General features: G+C 46.4%; 1 protein-coding gene across 1 annotated transcript in view; it reads right to left on the bottom strand.

Moving 5' to 3' along the window:
* Positions 1-17,481, bottom strand: part of KDM1B (lysine demethylase 1B) — a 93,403-nt gene that overhangs the window by 61,301 nt on the left and 14,621 nt on the right. Inside the window, exons 5-6 of the mRNA XM_077269950.1 lie at positions 15,886-16,002; positions 698-736 (exon numbers count right to left, since the gene is read on the bottom strand). Of these exons, the coding sequence (XP_077126065.1) occupies positions 698-736; positions 15,886-16,002 (156 nt within the window). The remainder of the gene's footprint in view (positions 1-697; positions 737-15,885; positions 16,003-17,481) is intronic.

The following is a 17,481-nucleotide window of genomic DNA, read 5'->3' as shown; positions in this document are numbered from 1 at the left end:
ACTGAACTGAAAACCCATCTCTATACTATGCTTGTGAGCAGTTTGTCAGAGGAAAAAAAAACAAAAAAAAAAAACACAGAAACAAAGCTCCAACCCCACCTCTGCTAGTCTGTCCTAGAACGCAGACAGACGGCCATGTTTCTAGTGAGGATTGCATCGCAATCCTCGGAATGACAGTCAAATCTCCTGACCTGAGCATGAGAGCTGCATAGAAATACATCATGTTCAGGTCAGCCGAGGTGTCGGCCAGTCCGTGCACTGCAATGCAATCCCTGCACGAGTTATACAGCCATCTCTCTGCACGCTTAGCATCTCTGTAGCTGGAGAAAATGTAATTTCTGCATTTCAAGTTTATAGAACCTTTGGGCCATGTTCTCAAGTTCAATATTTTACCTCGGTATTTGTAAGCAAAAACCAAGATTGGGTCAATCAGACGAAAAGTAGAACAAAAACACGTCACCACTTCTGTATTTATCTCCCACTCCTGGTTTTGGCTTACGAATGCAGATGTAAAATACTGACCAAATACTGAACGTGTGAACGTGGCATTAAAGGGATTAAAAACCATGTATGTGAATGACTTTAGCAACTCTTTCAGCGATTGCTATGTTTTTCATATTCATTCTCCAAATATATTCACATGTAATTACATCTCTAATTACAGCTTCTTACCCTCATTTCCATACATCACACTTACCAGGTCTTCTGGCATAGAACAATGATCTGAGCCTTCAGCCTAAGCAATAAAAAACAGCGATAAAACATTAGTTTAGAAATAAGGGTAGGTTCATACTTGAGAATAAATAATTATAATTCGGTCCCATTCTCATCCAGGAGATCGGGATGATTATTTTCTCACTTGTCCTCTGTATGCAATCCATTTTTTTTTTCTCAGAAGCCATTAATCTTTTACAGGACCATTTCCAATTTTCCATGTTACAGAAATGTAATGTAACTAAAAAGAAAAATTGGATGCCATACCTATTGTCTGTACAGCATGTGATTTTTTTCTCGCACTGTCCAATTTTGGAGTGAAATCGCAGCATGCCAAATACAGAACAAAAAAAATACGCAGATCTGCACTGCCTCATTGAGTAACACTGGTCTAAATGCAATCTGATTTTTTATTGGAATGCACTCGTCCGATTTATACACAAGTGTAAGCAAGCTCTAAAACATTAACATGCAACACAAATGCACTTCTCTAAAATTGTCACAATAACATTACAAAAAAAGCACTTCATAGAAAGCTAGAGCTAAAGAATTTGGGGTATATGGCACACACACACTAAATTTGGCAAAGGTATACATTGCAAATCTATGGCAGCTATTAGTCTTCACCCCCTTTACCAACACATGCAATAAATGTACAGCAGATGTCAGATGTGCATGTATGGAGCAGAATCTATGCGCTGAGCCCACTCCATAATTGGTGGTTGCAGACGGTTATACAGTTGCCACCTGTAACTGCCATGATTTGAGCTACTGTAGCTCTGATCGTGATACTTTAACCCCTTAACAGCTGACACACATTAAAAGAGTGGTCATTAAGGGGCCCTCTTCGTCGTTTTAAAATGGTGATCGGAAATAAGGGTATAGCGCCCCCACTCCCACTGATGTAGCAACCCTCAGCTGTCAGCATTAGCAAGGCTAGTTATCAAGAATAGAAGTGCCGCCATACTGTTTTTGCAATTATTTAAGTAATTAATAATAATAATAATAATTAAAAAAAAAAAAAAAAAAAAACATTGTGGGGTCCCCCCATTTTTGACAACCAGCCTTCCTAAAGCAGATAGCTGGGGGCTGGTATTCTCAGGCTGGTAAGGGGACATAGATATTGACACCTCAAGACTAAGAATAGCAGCCTGCAGCCGCCTAGAAAAGACATCTATTAGATGCGCCAATTCTGACGCTTTGCCCGGCTCTTCCCACTTGCCCTATAGCGGTGGCAAGCGGGGTTCATATTTGTGGGTTTGATGTCACCTTTGTATTGTCTGGTGATATCAAGCACACGGATTAGTAATGGAGAATCATCTATAAGAAACCTATCCATTACTAATCCTATAGTTGTATAGTTAATAATGGTACAGCCAGAATAAAGTCTTTCATTTTAAATTAAAACAAAACACCAAGGTTACTTACCGATAGACGGTTTTTCCGGGACCCATGACGGCACACCTGAGAGAGGGGATCCGCCCAGTCAGGACAGGAAACCCCACTGAAAATAAAAGGGCAGTACCTCTCTGTCACTTCAGTTGGTTTTCAGAGCATGAGAGGCCCCCCTGGTTAGTACACATGGCAAATCCATCAACACATCATATGAACTGAAAACACCCAAACTATACTGCACACCGAAGGGGTGATAAAGGGGGGGAAATATACAGGTGCCGTCATGGGTTCCGTAAAAACCGGCTACAGGTAAGTAACCTTGGCGTTTTCCCTTCCCCACACTTGAGAGACTTTTGTAGAATGAAACCATAGGGAGGGACCACCGCTTGCAGTACCCTTCTACCAAAGGTTAGGTCAGCAGAGGAGGAAAGGTCTAGCCGGTAGGGTGAGGACCAGGTAGCAGCCTTGCAAATTTGATCAATCGATACCTCAGCCTTTTCTGCCCAGGAGGTAGCCACGGCTCTGGTGGAGTGAGCCTTGATGCCTTCAGGAACCAGAGTGCCACTCGCAGAGTAGGATAAAATAATGGCCTCCCTGATCTATCTAGCAATGGTACTTTTAGCTACCCTGCACCCTTTTTTACTACCCTGGAAGGCTACAAATAGGGTTTGGTCTTTCCTCCACTGACTAGTCATGGTCATGTATTGCAACATATATCTTCTTACATCTAACATATGGAACTTTTGTTCCCCAGGATTTCTAGGATTATTACAAAACGATGGTAAAGTATTTTCCTGACTCCTATGGAATTTTAGGACCACCTTGGCGAGATACACCGGGTCTGGTCTTAGACTTATTCTGTCGTCAAAAACCTGACTATAAGGAGGGCAAATTGACAGGGCCTGTTAAGGGCCAATGTTAAGGCTACCAGTAGAACTGTTTTTCAGAGTAATTTAGGTGACAACTCCTGCAAAGGCTCAAAAGGGTCTTTGGTTAAGGCTTCTAAGACTAAATTTAGATCACAAGGAGGGATTTTGGGGATAATAACCGGCCTAGACCTGCCACAGGATTTTATGAATCGTGAGACCCACCTATTTGATGCTAGGTTGCAGTTGTATAGGGCCCCGAAGGCTGAAACTTGAACCTTAAGGGTGCTAGTCGCTAACCCGAGTTGCAACCCTGTCTGAAGAAACTCTAGGATGGGTCCCACTGGAGCTACATCCCGCAACGGTTCACCCAAGAAGTCAAGAAACTTTTTCCATATCCTACAGTAGATTCTAGATGTTATAGGCTTTCAGCATATCAGTAGGGTGGAGACTAAGCCTGGTGAGAATCCCTGGCGACTCAGTAACGCCCTCTCAAATTCCAGGCTGCCAGATGGAAGCCCTTCACCTGAGAGTGGGTCACTGTTCCTTGGGTTAACAGGTCCAGAACTTTTGGCAGAATCCATGGGTCTGTTAATGACATCTGCCTTAGAAGGGAGAACCATGACCTTCTTTGCCAGAATGGAGATATGAGTATTATTTTTGCTCGGTATTCTCTGATCTTCTCTGATCTTCCAGTCTACTGTTGGAATCATCACTATCAGGGGGAATGAGTAGGCCAGAAAGAACCTCCATGATATTAGCAGGGCATCTACTGCAAAAGGATGTTCTCTTGGGTTTAGGGAGCAGAATTTTTTGACTTTTTTGTTGTGTGAGGTGGCAAATAAGTCTATTTCTGGTGTACCCCAGGCTTGTATTATTTGTTGGAACACCTGGGGGTTTAACCCCTTCATGACCTTGGGATTTTTTTTTTTCCATTTTTCCGTGTTCGTTTTTCGCTCCCCTCCTTCCCAGAGCCATAACTTTTTTATTTTTCCGTCAATTTGGCCATGTGAGGGCTTATTTTTTGCGGGACGAGTTGTACTTTTGAACGACATCATTGATTTTACCATGTCGTGTACTAGAAAACAGGAAAAAAATTCCAAGTGCGGAGAAATTGCAAAAAAAGTGCAATCCCACGCTTGTTTTTTGTTTGGCTTTTTTGCTAGGTTCACTAAATGCTAAAACTGACCAGCCATTATGATTCTCCAGGTCAGTATGAGTTCATAGACACCTAACATGACTAGGTTATTTTTTATCTAAGTGGTGAAAAAAAAATTCCAAACTTTACTAAAAAAAAAAATTGCACCATTTTCCGATACTCGTAGCGTCTCCATTTTTCATGATCTGGGGTCGGTTGAGGGCTTATTTTTTGCGTGCAGAGCTGGCGTTTTTAATGATACCATTTCGGTGCAGATACATTCTTGTGATCGCCCATTATTGCATTTTAATGCAATGTCGTGGCGGAAAAAAAAAACGTAATTCTGGCGTTTCAAATTTTCTCGCTACGCCGTTTAGCTATCAGGTTAATGCTTTTTTTTTTATTATTGATAGATCGAGCGATTCTGAACGCGGCGATACCAAATATGTGTAGGGGGTTTTTTTTATTGATTTATTTTGATTGGGGCGAAAGGGGGGTGATTTAAACTTTTAGATTTTTTTAACTTTTTTTTTAATTTATTTTTTTTTTTTTTACTTTTGCCATGCTTCAATAGCCTAGAAGCTGGCACAACGCGATCGGCTCTGCTATAAGATCGCTGCTATGCAGCAGAAATGCAGGTGTGCTGTGAGCGCCGACCACAGGGTGGCGCTCACAGCTACCGGCGATCAGTAACCATAGAGTTCTCAAGGACCTCTATGGCTACAATGCAGAAGCATCGCTGACCCCCGATCATGTGACGGGGTCAGCGATGCGCTCATTTCTGGCTTCCTGGCCGGAAGTGCCGGTTAAATGCCGCTGTCTGCGATTAACAGCGGCATTTAACTAGTTAATAGCGGCGGGTGAATCGCAATTTCACCCTCCGCTATTGCGGGCACATGTCAGCTGTTGAAAACAGCTGACATGTCCCGGCTTTGATGCGGGCTCACCGCCGGAGCCCGCATCAAAGCGGGGCTTCTGACCTCGGACGTACTATCCCATCCGAGGTCAGAAAGGGGTTAAGGACCATTCCCCCTGTCTCAGACCTCTGCGACTCAGGAAGTCTGCCTGTGTGTTTTCTACACCCCTTATATGTAGTGCTGAGAGGGACGACAGGTGTTGTTCTGCCAACTGGAAAAGTAGATTTGATACCTCCATGAGGCCCCGGGACCTCGTCCCCCCTTGGTGATTGATATAAGCTACCACTGCTCGATTATCCATCATGATTCGAGTATGGTGGCCCTGGAGCAAGGGGAGAAAATGTTTCAAGGCCTTTTCCACTGCCCATAGTTCTTTTTCGTTTGAGCCATGATTCCTTTCTTGCAAGGACCAGGATCCTTGTACTGAATGAGACCTCAGATGAGCACCCCAACCTATACCGCTTGTGTCGGTCGTGATGATGTCTTCGACCGGTTTCTGCCACTGGACCCCTATTGTGATTTGTTCCTTCACAGTCAACCAAATTAGGGAATCTCTTACGCCCTGAAAAAGACATAGATTTCCTTCCAAATGCCCTCTTAACACTTTCTGAGCTGACAGAACTTCCCACTGCAGTTGCCTCAGGTGAAATTGTGCCCATCCTATAGCTGGAATACATGATGTTAATGAGCCTAGTAGGGACATTGCTTTTCTTAAGGTCATTGCTGGCTGATGTATTGCTGTACTGGTCAAGTTCATTATTTTGGCCACTTTGTTCTCCAGAAGGAGGCAGAGCTGACGCTCGGAGTCCAGTATTAAATCCTAGGAAGGACTGCACTTTTACTGGTACTAATCTTGATTTGGGGATATTTATTATCCAATCCAACTCTATTAGAGTTGATGTTACAACTGTTACTTAATGGGAGCAATGGGTCTCTGTCCTCCCTACCACAAGGAAGTCGTCCAGGTATGGGACAATCACTACATCCTGGGATCGGAGGCATGACATTACCTATACCATCACCTTGGTGAAGACCCTGGGAGCTGTAGACGGGCCAAATGGATGGGCTGTATATTGGTAATGTTTTACTTGGTTTTGTATGTAGAGCGCTACTCTCAAGTATTTCCGTTTACCTTGATGTATTGTGATATGATAATATGCATCTTTTAAGTCTAGTACTGCCATGAAGCAGTGTAGGAACAGAAGTTTTGTGGTCACGTTGATGGACTCCATCTTGAAGGAGTAGTTCTCTACTGATTGATTGAGCTTTCTTAGATTGACTATGGTTCTCCAGGAGGGAGGGGGGGGGGAGGGGGGGGGGGGGGGGGGAGTAAAACCCCCTTCCTACTTCCCGAGCCAGGACTTCTTGCAGGAGATTTTTGTGAACAAGTCCGAAGACTTCTGTCTCCAGAGCAGATTGCTCCTGCTGGGACTTCCTCCAGGGAGTTATTACAAAATTCTGCCTGGGTGGACGGATGAATTTTATCTTTAGACCGTCCTTGATAATATTTAAAACCCAGGTGCTGGGGGAGATGTTTATCCAGGCCGGAAAGAAGAGGGAGAGCCTTCCTCCAACCTCTGATGTAATGTCATTGGGGGGGATTTTTTTGCTGATGTAGAGGGCCCTTTGAACATGTAGCCCGATCCTTTTTTATCTTTAAAGTCCCTATCTCCTGGGGGACGACCTCTGTTAAATCTTCTCCTCCAAAAGAAAGGTTTTTTGGAATCTCTAGAGAAACTTGGAAAGGCTTTCTTTTTATCTCCTGCATGTTCCAAGATCTCTACTAGCTTTTTGCCAAAGAGGAATTGACCGTCGCATGGGATGGAGCACAGTTTGTTTAGACGGCAAATCCTCCGGACAACCTTTAAGCCATAGGGCTCTCCTTGCCGCATTGAACAAGCCCGCTGCTGTAGCTGTTAATCTTGCAGAATCCGCAGAGGAATCTGCCAAAAAAGCCGCTGCTCCTTGCACTAAGGGTACCGTCTCACTATACGATTTACCAACGATCACGACCTGCGATACGACCTGGCCGTGATCGTTGGTAAGTGGTTGTGTGGTCGCTGGGGAGCTGTCACACAGACAGCTCTCCAGCGACCAACGATGCCGAAGGCCCCTGGTAACCAGGGTAAACATCGGGTTACTAAGCGCAGGGCCGCGCTTAGTAACCCGATGTTTACCCTGGTTACCAGCGTAAACGTAAAAAAAAACAAACAGTACATACTTACATTCCGGTGTCTGTCCCCCGGCGCTGTGCTTCTCTGCTCTGTATCAGCCCCAGCCGGAAAGCACAGCGGTGACGTCACCGCTGTGCTCGCTTTCCGGCCGGCCGGCGCTCACAGTGCAGGGAAGCAGAACGCCGGGGGACAGACACCGGAATGTAAGTATGTACTGTTTGGTTTTTTTTACTTTTACGCTGGTAACCACGGTAAACATCGGGTTACTAAGCGCGGCCCTGCGCTTAGTAACCCGATGTTTACCCTGGTTACAAGCGAACGCATCGCTGGATCGCTGTCACACACAACGATCCAGCGATGACAGCGGGAGTTCCAGCGACGAAAGAAAGTTCCAAACGATCTGCTACGACGTACGATTCTCAGCAGGATCCCTGATCGCTGCTGCGTGTCAGACACAGCGATATCGTATGGATATCGCTGGAACGTCACGGATCGCACCGTCGTAGCGACAAAAGTGCCACTGTGTGACGGTACCCTAAGGATATGTTTACAAGGATATCATTTCTAGGAACTTTATCTCTTAGCTGATCTTCTATCTGCTGTAGACAGACAATGAGAGCACAGGCCGTACATGTCCCAGCTATTGCTGGTTTCAGGACCCCAGCCGAATTTTCCCAGATATGTCTCAAAAAACTATCCGCTTTTTTGTCAAGCGGGTCTTTTAGGACACCTGAATCTTCTAATGGAAGGGACGATTTTTTCAAAGATTTGGCCACCGCACCGTCAATTTTAGGTATTTTTTTCCCAAGATTCAGAGTCTTTTTCTTCAAAAGATATCTCCTTTTTGATGACGAAGGCAAGGTACCCATTTTCTCGGGTTTTCTCCATTCTTTTTCAATCAATGCTTTGATTTTTGTATTGACCGAAAAACGTACGTTTCCTTTTTTCTTCTAACCCACCAAACATGACATCCTCAAGTGAGCTAGGTGTCTTCTCCTCTTTAGGACCCATTGCAGACCTGACTGATTTAACTAGTTTTTCTACATCCTCAGTTGGAAAACATGGTCGACCCCTTGTATCACTGTCTGAGGAGGAATCTGAGGACTGGATAGAGGCGGAGGATGTAGAGGGAGACCAGGATGATTTATGACCCTCCTGTCTCTGAGAGACATCTGAAACCGTAGACACCTTGCGGCTTTTCCTCCCGTTTTTTTAAGGGCCAGTTTTAAGGAGTCTTATCTCTGCTTGTATTATGGCTTTAAGGCTAGTGGCGAAATTAGGGGTCTCTTCCTGTATAGTTCTATTAATACAGTCAGCGCAGAGGTCCTTCTGCCACTGAACTGCAAGCGGAACTATACAAAGGGCACATTCTCGGTTCTTTGTTTTGCCACAAGATTTTCTCGACCCCTAGTGATCAAACAGAAACACCAAGGTTACTTACTGGTAGCCGTTTTTTCCGGAACCCATGACGGCACACCTGAGAGAGGGGATCCGCCCAGTCAGGACAGGAAACCTTACTGAAAATAAAAGGGCGGTACCTCTCCGTCGCTTCAGTTGGTTTTCAGAGCATGAGAGGCCCCCCTGGTTAGTACACATGGCAATCCAACACCACATTATATTAACTAAACACCCCCAAAACAATAGTGCACACCGAAAGGGTGATAAAGGGGGGGAATATACGGGTGCCGTCATGGGTTCCGGAAAAACCGGCTACCAGTAAGTAACCTTGGTGTTTTCCCTTCCCCCATGACGGCACACCTGAGAGACTTTTGTAGAATGAAACCTTTAGGGAGGGACCACCGCTTGTAGCACCCTTCTACCAAAGGTTAGGTCAGCAGAGGAAGAAAGATCTAGCCGGTAGTGCTTGAAAAAAAGTTGAGGGTGAGGACCAGGTAGCGGCCTTGCAAATTTGATCAATTGATACCTCAACCTTTTCTGCCCAGGAGGTAGCCACGGCTCTGGTGGAGTGAGCCTTGATGCCTTCAGGAACCGGAGTGCCACCCGCAGAGTAGGATAAACTAATGGCCTCCCTAATCCATCTAACAATAGTACTTTTAGCTACCCCACACCCTCTTTTGCTACCCTGAAAGGCTACGAATAGGGTTTGGTCTTTCCTCCACTGACTAGTCATAGATATGTAGTGTAACATAGATCTTCTCACATCTAACATGTGGAACTTTTGTTCTCCTGGATTTTTAGGATTACTACAGAATGATGGTAAAGTAATCTCTTGACTCCTATGGAACTTTTGAACTACCTTGGGGAGATAAGCCGGGTCTGGTCTTAGAACAATCCTGTCATCAAAAACCTGAGTATAAGGAGGGCATATTGACAGGGCCTGTAAATCACTTACTAGTAGCCTTAACATCGGCACGTAGGGTAAGACTGTTTTAAGGGTAAGTAACTTAGGTGATAACTCCTGCAAAGGCTCAAAAGGCTGTTTAGTTAGGGCTTCTAAGACCAAGTTTAGATCCCAAGGAGGGATTTTTGGGATAACGACCGGCCGAGATCTACTACAAGATTTTATGAATCGTGAAACCCATCTATTTGAGGCAAGATTACAGTTATATAGGGCCCCCAAGGCTGAAACCTGAACTTTAAGGGTGCTGGTTGCTAACCCAAGATGTAATCCTGCTTGCAGAAATTCTAGGATAGGACCTACTGGAGCCACCTCCCCCCAATGGTTCACCCAGGAAGTTAAGAAATTTTTCCCATGTCCTACCATAGATCCTAGAGGTTATGGGTTTTCTGCTTTTCAACAGGGTGGAGATTAACCCTGGTGAGAATCCTTGGCGACTTAGTAACGCCCTCTCAAATTCCAGGCTGCGAGATGGAAGCCCTTCACCTGAGAGTGGGTCACTGGGCCCTGGGTTAGCAGGTCCGGAACCTCTGGCAGAATCCATGGGTCTGTTACCGACATCTGCCTTAGAAGGGCGAACCATGGTCTCCTTGGCCAAAATGGAGCTATGAAGATGATTATTGCCTGATCCTCTCTGATCTTCCGGATCGCAGCTGGAATCATCACTATCGGGGGGAATGCGTAGGCCAGAGAGAACTTCCAGGGTATCAATAGGGCATCTACTGCGAAGGGATGTTCTCTTGGATTCAAGGAGCAGAACTTTCTGACTTTTCTGTTGTGAGAGTTGGCAAACAAGTCTATCTCTGGTGTGCCCCAGGCTTGGACTATTTGTTGAAATATCTGGGGGTTTAGGGACCATTCCCCCTGCCTTAAGCCTCTGCGACTCAGGAAGTCCGCTTGAGTGTTTTCTATGCCTTTGATGTGCAACGCCGACAGAGATGACAGGTGTTGTTCTGCTAGTTGAAAGAGTAGATTTGATGCATGCATTTGGCCTTTGGACCTCGTCCCCCCCTGATGATTGACATACGCCACCACTGCTCGATTGTCCGTACAGGATTCGAGTATGGCGACCCCGGAGTAAAAGGAAGAAAATGTCTTAGGGATTTCTCCACTGCCCATAGCTCTTTTTCGTTTGATCCATAGTTTTTCTCTCCTATGGACCAGGTTCCTTGTACAGAGTGAGACCTCAGGTGAGCCCCCCAACCTGTACCGCTTGCGTCGGTCGTGATGATGTCTATGACCGGATTTTGCCACCGGACCCCCATTGTCAGGTGGTCTTTCACCGTCCACCAAACTAGGGAATCCCTTACGCCCAGCAAGAGACATAGATTTCCTTCTAAATGCCCTCTTAACAGTCTTTGAGCTGAGAGAACTTCCCACTGTAGTTGTCTTAGGTGGAATTGTGCCCATCCTACCGCCGGAATACACGATGTTAACGAGCCTAGTAGGGACATCGCCTTTCTCAGAGTCATTGTTGGCTGACGTATTGCTGTACTGGCCAGGTTTATTATCTTGTCTACTTTGTTTTCTGGAAGGAGGCAGAGCTGACATTCGGAGTCCAGTATTAACCCTAGGAAGGACTGTAATTTTACAGGCAGCAGTCTTGACTTGGGGATATTTATTAACCGGCCCAACTCTATTAGGGTTGATGTTACAACTGATACTTGATGAGTGCAGTGGGACTCTGACCTCCCTATTACAAGGAAATCATCCAGATATGGGACAATGACTACATCCCGGGACCGGAGGGATGACATTACTTCCACCATTACCTTGGTGAAAACCCTGGGAGCTGTAGACTGGCCGAACGGAAGGGCTGTGTATTGATAATGCTTTATCTGATTCTGAATATAGAGAGCTACTCTCAAGTATTTCTGATACTTCTGATGTATTGGTATATGGTAATATGCATCTTTCAAGTCTATTACTGCCATGAAGCAGTGTTGGAAGAGTAGTTTTATGGTCGTATTTATAGACTCCATCTTGAAAAAGTAGTTCTCTATAGATTGGTTGAGTTTTCTTAGATTTATAATAGTTCTCCAAGAACCATCCGGTTTTTGGATTAAGAAGAGGGGGGAGTAAAACCCGTCTCCTTCCTCCGGGACCTCCTGAAGAACCTTTTTGTGGATAAGTCCCAAGACCTCGGTTTCTAGGGCAAATTGTTCCTGCTGGGACTTTCTTCGGGGAGTTATAATAAAGCTTTGTCTGGGTGGACAGATAAATTTTATTTTGAGGCAGTCTTTGATAATATTTATGACCCAGGTACTGGGGGAGATATTTACCGAGGCCGGAAAGAAGAGGGAGAGTCTTCCTCCCACTTCTGGTGTAATGTCATTGGGGGGGGGGGGGGGGGGGGATTTCTTTGCCGATGTAGAGGGCCCTTTAAACATATAGCCCGATCCTCTCTTATCCTTAAAGTCCCAGTTTTTTCTCTCTCCTGGGGGGCGACCTCTATTATATCTTCTCCTCCGAAAAAAACGTTTTTTTGGAATCTTTAGGGATATTGGGAAAAACTTTCTTTTTATCTCCTGCATGTTCCAGGATCTCTTCAAGTTTTTTCCCAAAGAGAAGTTGGCCGTCACATGGAATGGAGCACAGCTTGTGTTTAGATGGCAATTCCCCCGAACAACCTTTGAGCCAAAGGGCTCTTCTTGCCGCATTAGACAAGCCCGCTGCTCTGGCCGTTAGTCTTGCGGAATCCGCAGAAGAGTCTGCTAAAAAGGCTGCTGCTCCTTGCACTAAAGATATATTTGCAAGGATGTCAGTTCTGGGTACTTCGTCCCTTAGCTGATTCTCTATCTGCTGTAGCCAGACCATTAGAGCACGGGCCGTACATGTTCCAGCAATTGCTGGCTTCAGGCCCCCCGCTGAGGCTTCCCAGATATGTCTCAGTAAACCATCTGCTTCTTTATCAAGCGGGTCTTTAAGAACACCCGAGTCTTCTAATGGAAGGGATGATCTTTTTAAACATTTGGCTACTGCTCCGTCAATTTTTGGGATCTTTTCTCATGGTTCAGAGTCTTTATCCTCAAAGGGATATCTCCTTTTGGATGAAGAGGGTAAACAACCCATTTTTTCAGGTTTTTTCCACTCTGTCTCAATTAATGCTTTTATTTTCGCATTAACCGGAAACTTACGTTTCCTCCTTTCTTCTAGACCACCAAACATGACATCTTCTAGTGACCTAGGTGTCTTCTCCTCTTTAAGGCCCATTGCAGATCTAACTGCTTTAACTAATTTGTCTACGTCCTCAGTTGGAAAACATGGGCGACCTCCTGAATCACTGTCTGAGGAGGAATCTGAAGACTGGACACAGGCCGAGGAGGTAGAGGGAGATCGGGATGTTTTATGACTCCCCTGTCTCTGAGAGGCATCTGATTCTGTAGACGCCTTACGGCTTCTCCTCGGTTCGTTAAGGGCCAATTTCAAGGAGTCTTTTATTTCAGCCTGTATTATGGCTTTAAGGCTAGTGGCGAAATTAGGGGTCTCTTCTTGTATAGTTTTACTAATGCAGCTAGCACAGAGATCCTTCTGCCACTGAACTGCAAGCGGGTCTTTACAAAGGGCACACTCTCGATTCTTTGTTTTACCGCTAGCTTTCCTGGACCCCTAGTGATCAAAACAGAAAAAAATGGACCCTGTTACCATAAGGGTTACATTCACGTAGATCACTCACCACCACCGACAATCAAGGGTACCGATTTTGGAGGCTGGACAGATGCACGTGAAGCGTCCCTCCTGGACGCCGACGAATCTTGCCGGACAGAACGACCGCTGTTCCTACCACTTGAGCGGCTGCTCCTGGTTTGCTGGTGGCTCGGCAAGGCATCTGGTGAGAGCTCCTGCTGCTGCTGTGAAGGCGGCTGCTGCTGCTCCTGTTGTCCCACTTCCATGGTGAAGTTTTGGACATGAGTGCGTCTTCTGTGGTCCAGCACCCTTTTATGGGGGGACCACTGCACTCCCCGCCTCCTCCGGTGCCCAATAGTGGCCCCTCCCCTTCTCTGCCATGCTGCCGGAGTCCCCTTCCACCGGCCGGCGTTTCTTCATGGGCGCCGCCATCTTGGATCCGGCGCCCGCCCCTGACGTCACACGGGCACGCCCATTCCCAGCGTGCCTTGCGCGTGACGTCAGACGAGCGTCCCGTAAGCGTCCGCCGCACCTGGATGCCGGCAGAGAGGGGAGGGCGGCGTGGCAGCCATGGAAGGAACCCGGTCCTCCAACCATGCTGCGCAAACGCCCGCTCGGACGCAGCGACCCGGAGGACCTGCGGACGGCGCATCCAGGACCCGAACTCCGACGCACAGGCGCTGCCTGTTCTTCCACGCCGGGATGGGACCTGGGTAAGTGGAATCACCGCCGTGTTCAGCACAAGGGTCCCTGTCAGGACAGGAAACCCAACTGAAGCGACATAGAGGTACCGCCCTTTTATTTTCAGTAGGGTTTCCTGTCCTGACTGGGCGGATCCCCTCTCTCAGGTGTGCCGTCATGGGGGAAGGGAAAAAAAATGGACCCTGTTACCATAAGGGTGACATTCACGTGAGATCACTCACCATCGCTGACAGTCAAGGGTACTGGTTTCGGAGGCTAGACAGATGCACGTGCAGCGTCCCTTCTGGACGCAGAAGAGTCTTGCCGGACAGGACGACTGCTGCTCCTACCACTTGAGCGGCTGCTCCTGGTATGCTGGTGGCTCGGCAAGGCATCTGGCGAGAGCTCCTGATGCGGCTGCTGCTGCTGTGACAGCGGCTGCTGCTGCTCCTGTTGCCCCACTTCCATGATGAAGCTTTTGGGCATGCGTATTCTGTGGTCATCCCCCTTTTATGGGGGATCCACTGCTCTCCCCTCCTCAGCCGCGCCGCCGGAGTCTATTTCCATTGGCCGGTGTGTTCTTCATGGACGCCGCCATCTTGGATCCGGCGCCCGCCTCCGACGCCACACGGGCACGCCCATTCCCAGCGTGCCTTGCGCGTGACGTCAGAAGGCAGACCCGGAAGCGGCCACCGGCAGAGAGAGGAGGGTGGCGTGGCAGCCACGGAAGGAGCCCGGACATCCGACCATGCTGCACAGACGCCTGCTCGGACGCAAAGCCCCGGAGGACCCGTGGATGGCGCTTCCAGTACCCGAGGACCGACGCACTGTTCTTCCACGCTGGGACGGGTAATGGGTAAGTGGAAACTTCTCCGCCGTGTTCAGCACAAGGGTCCCTGTCAGGACAGGAAACAAAACTAAAGCGACAGAGGTACCGCCCTTTTATTTTCTGTAGGGTTTCCTGTCCTGACTGGGCGGATCCCCTCTCTCAGGTGTGCAGTCATGGGGGAAGGGAAAACACAGTTTTCCTTTTTTAATTTAAAAATAACTAACAGTTATACTCACCTAATGCCCATTCCATTGAATCACTCGTCTCCTGTAAGAAAACAAAAATAAAAAAAACAACATCTCTCACCAATCCGTCGTTCTTTCCCCCACCATAATCCATGTCTGGGAATAAATAGTTTTCAACCTGGATGGTGCCAAGATGCGACCGTCCAGGCTAAAAACCACTGGCACGTTAGAAAAGCAGGCCAAAGAGGGTCAATATCCATTGTCTGCCTGAGAATACCAGTCCCCAGCTGGTTGTCAAAAATGGAGGGGATCCACACAATGTTTTTTTTAATTAATTATTTAAATTATTACAAAAACAGAGTGGGGACCCCTCTATTCATAATAATCACCTTTGCTAACATTGACCGCTGAGGGTTGCAGCCCCCAACTGTTAGCTTTGCCTGGCAGGTCAAGAATACAGGGGAACCCCACGCCGTTATCTTTTTAAATTATTAATTTGGTGCGCAGGCGCCAGCTGATGGGAGTATTCATCAGCTCTGATTGTTATTAGCGGCAGCAGGGGTAGTCTGATGGAAGCAGTAGTCACATCAGCCTACGACCGGGGATTGGAGGTAAAGCTTTATACCTCCGATCACAGCTGTCATTTGACAGTGTGGGAACCGTGGCTGTTTGATCGGTTATTTTACCTCCAATCAGAAACAGTGTTTGCCAAAGAAGTGGTAAGCAGAGGGAATGTCCGCTATTAAGCGCTGCTCCCCATATATAAAAATATATCTGAACTGCATCGATAAAAATGTAAATTTCAAATTGCTGTTAGAACCAAAGAATACATTTCAAAAAGTAAAGAAAACTCATGTAGCAAAAGGCAACACGAATACTCAGAACAACCAATAAGATGCCAGTTTCTCAAAACTGCACTGATACCTCGTGGTCTTTTGGCTATTATGAGTAATTCCTCCACTTATTTTAATAAATGATCGCCAGTATCATCACACGTTACCTTGAGAACATTATTCAGCTTCATACCACATCTGTAAGTCTTCGCCATTTGCATAGTTAATTGTATCTCCTTTGTCAACTGACGCCACTTTCCACATTCAGGTTTTGTGCACTGTACCTAGAAAATATTTGCGAAAGCATATAACAAAAAATACAGTAAAAGCTTAATGTATTTCCTGTAAATGAATAACAAAGCAAACAATATCCAGCACAGTCACCAATAGAGATGAGCAAACCTTTCAAGGTCCGGTTTGGTAAATGTCCCATTTGTTTAACGGTGCGTCTAACATACCCGAACCCCACTGAATTCAATGGGACGCAAAACCAAACCCCCTTAAGAGGGGACCAAAAACCTTCCCAAACAGCTCAAATTAGGAGCAGACAACAGGAAAAGTGTCATCAATTGACCCGGAGTACAAATAGTATAATTGTGCAGCATAAATGCATGGGACAGGGCTTGGACTGGCATTTCTAGCTGAAACATTGATCAGTAACATTTGGACGAGTGATAGGTGTAGGCCTGGTGCTCTGAGAGCCCTGCCAAATTCAGGCAACAGACATGAACGATACCCAACTTAGAGTCCAAACGATTCCAAAAATTACGGGCAGACAAGGAAATGTAGCATCAATTTACCCACAAGTAAAACCTTTTATAATAGCACAGCTGCAGTCAGCCATGCATGAGGTATCAGGGTCTGGGCCAGCATTTACATCTTTGAATTGAATTTTCAATTAAGATGAGGTGGGTGAGGGACCGGTGTAAGCCTTCTTTGCTGGGAGCCTGATCCCTCATGCAACAGCTCAAACTGCATGTTAGCTCAGCCACACTCAGGTGGCACAAACCGCAGCTTAGTACACCACTAATGTTAGAAAAACTGAAGGATACTTACACGGGTTATCCGTGAAGGAGACCCAACTTGGAGTTCAAACATTTCAAAACATGATTGTCACACACTACTAAAGTGGCATATGCAAATTGCCTCTTCTGAGAAAAAGAGGACTTAACTCTATAGCGCCACCTGTTGGAAGTAGCGATCCTACAAGTCACAATCAACCCTTTAACGAGTCGTGCAATATGACTTAGGATAAAAGCCAAATCAGTATCTCAGTTCGCAGACACGGTGTTTCGGGCTGTTGGCCCTCGTCAGTGCGAAGCATGAGAACTGATTTGGCTAGGTGAGAGGCTCTGGACTGGGGTCTAAGGGGTAAGGTTTCTCCTTATGGAGAGTGACATACCAGCTGGCTTGTCAAGGTAAGGAGGCTTATTCGCCGTGCAATGCTCCTCTTTTATCCTAAGTCATATTGCACGACTCGTTAAAGGGTTGATTGAGACTTATTATAGGATCGCTACTTCCAACAGGTGGCGCTATAGAGTTAAGTCCTCTTTTTCTCAGAAGAGGCAATTTGCATATTTAATTTCCCAGAGGAGCATTGCACGGCGAATAAGCCTCCTTACCTTGACAAGCCAGCTGGTATGTCACTCTCCATACTAAAGTGGCATTAATTTCCACAGAGTAGAAATAGTATAATGGGCCTCTGACACCCCTTCCACTACAGGTAACCCACCAGATGAAGACCCAACTTTGAGTCTCCACAT

This window comes from Ranitomeya variabilis, chromosome 6 (genome assembly GCF_051348905.1).
Source record: "Ranitomeya variabilis isolate aRanVar5 chromosome 6, aRanVar5.hap1, whole genome shotgun sequence".
NCBI classification, from domain to species: Eukaryota; Metazoa; Chordata; class Amphibia; order Anura; family Dendrobatidae; genus Ranitomeya; species Ranitomeya variabilis.
Note: the sequence above shows the minus strand (reverse complement) of the source record. Positions and strands in the feature narration are given on the sequence as shown.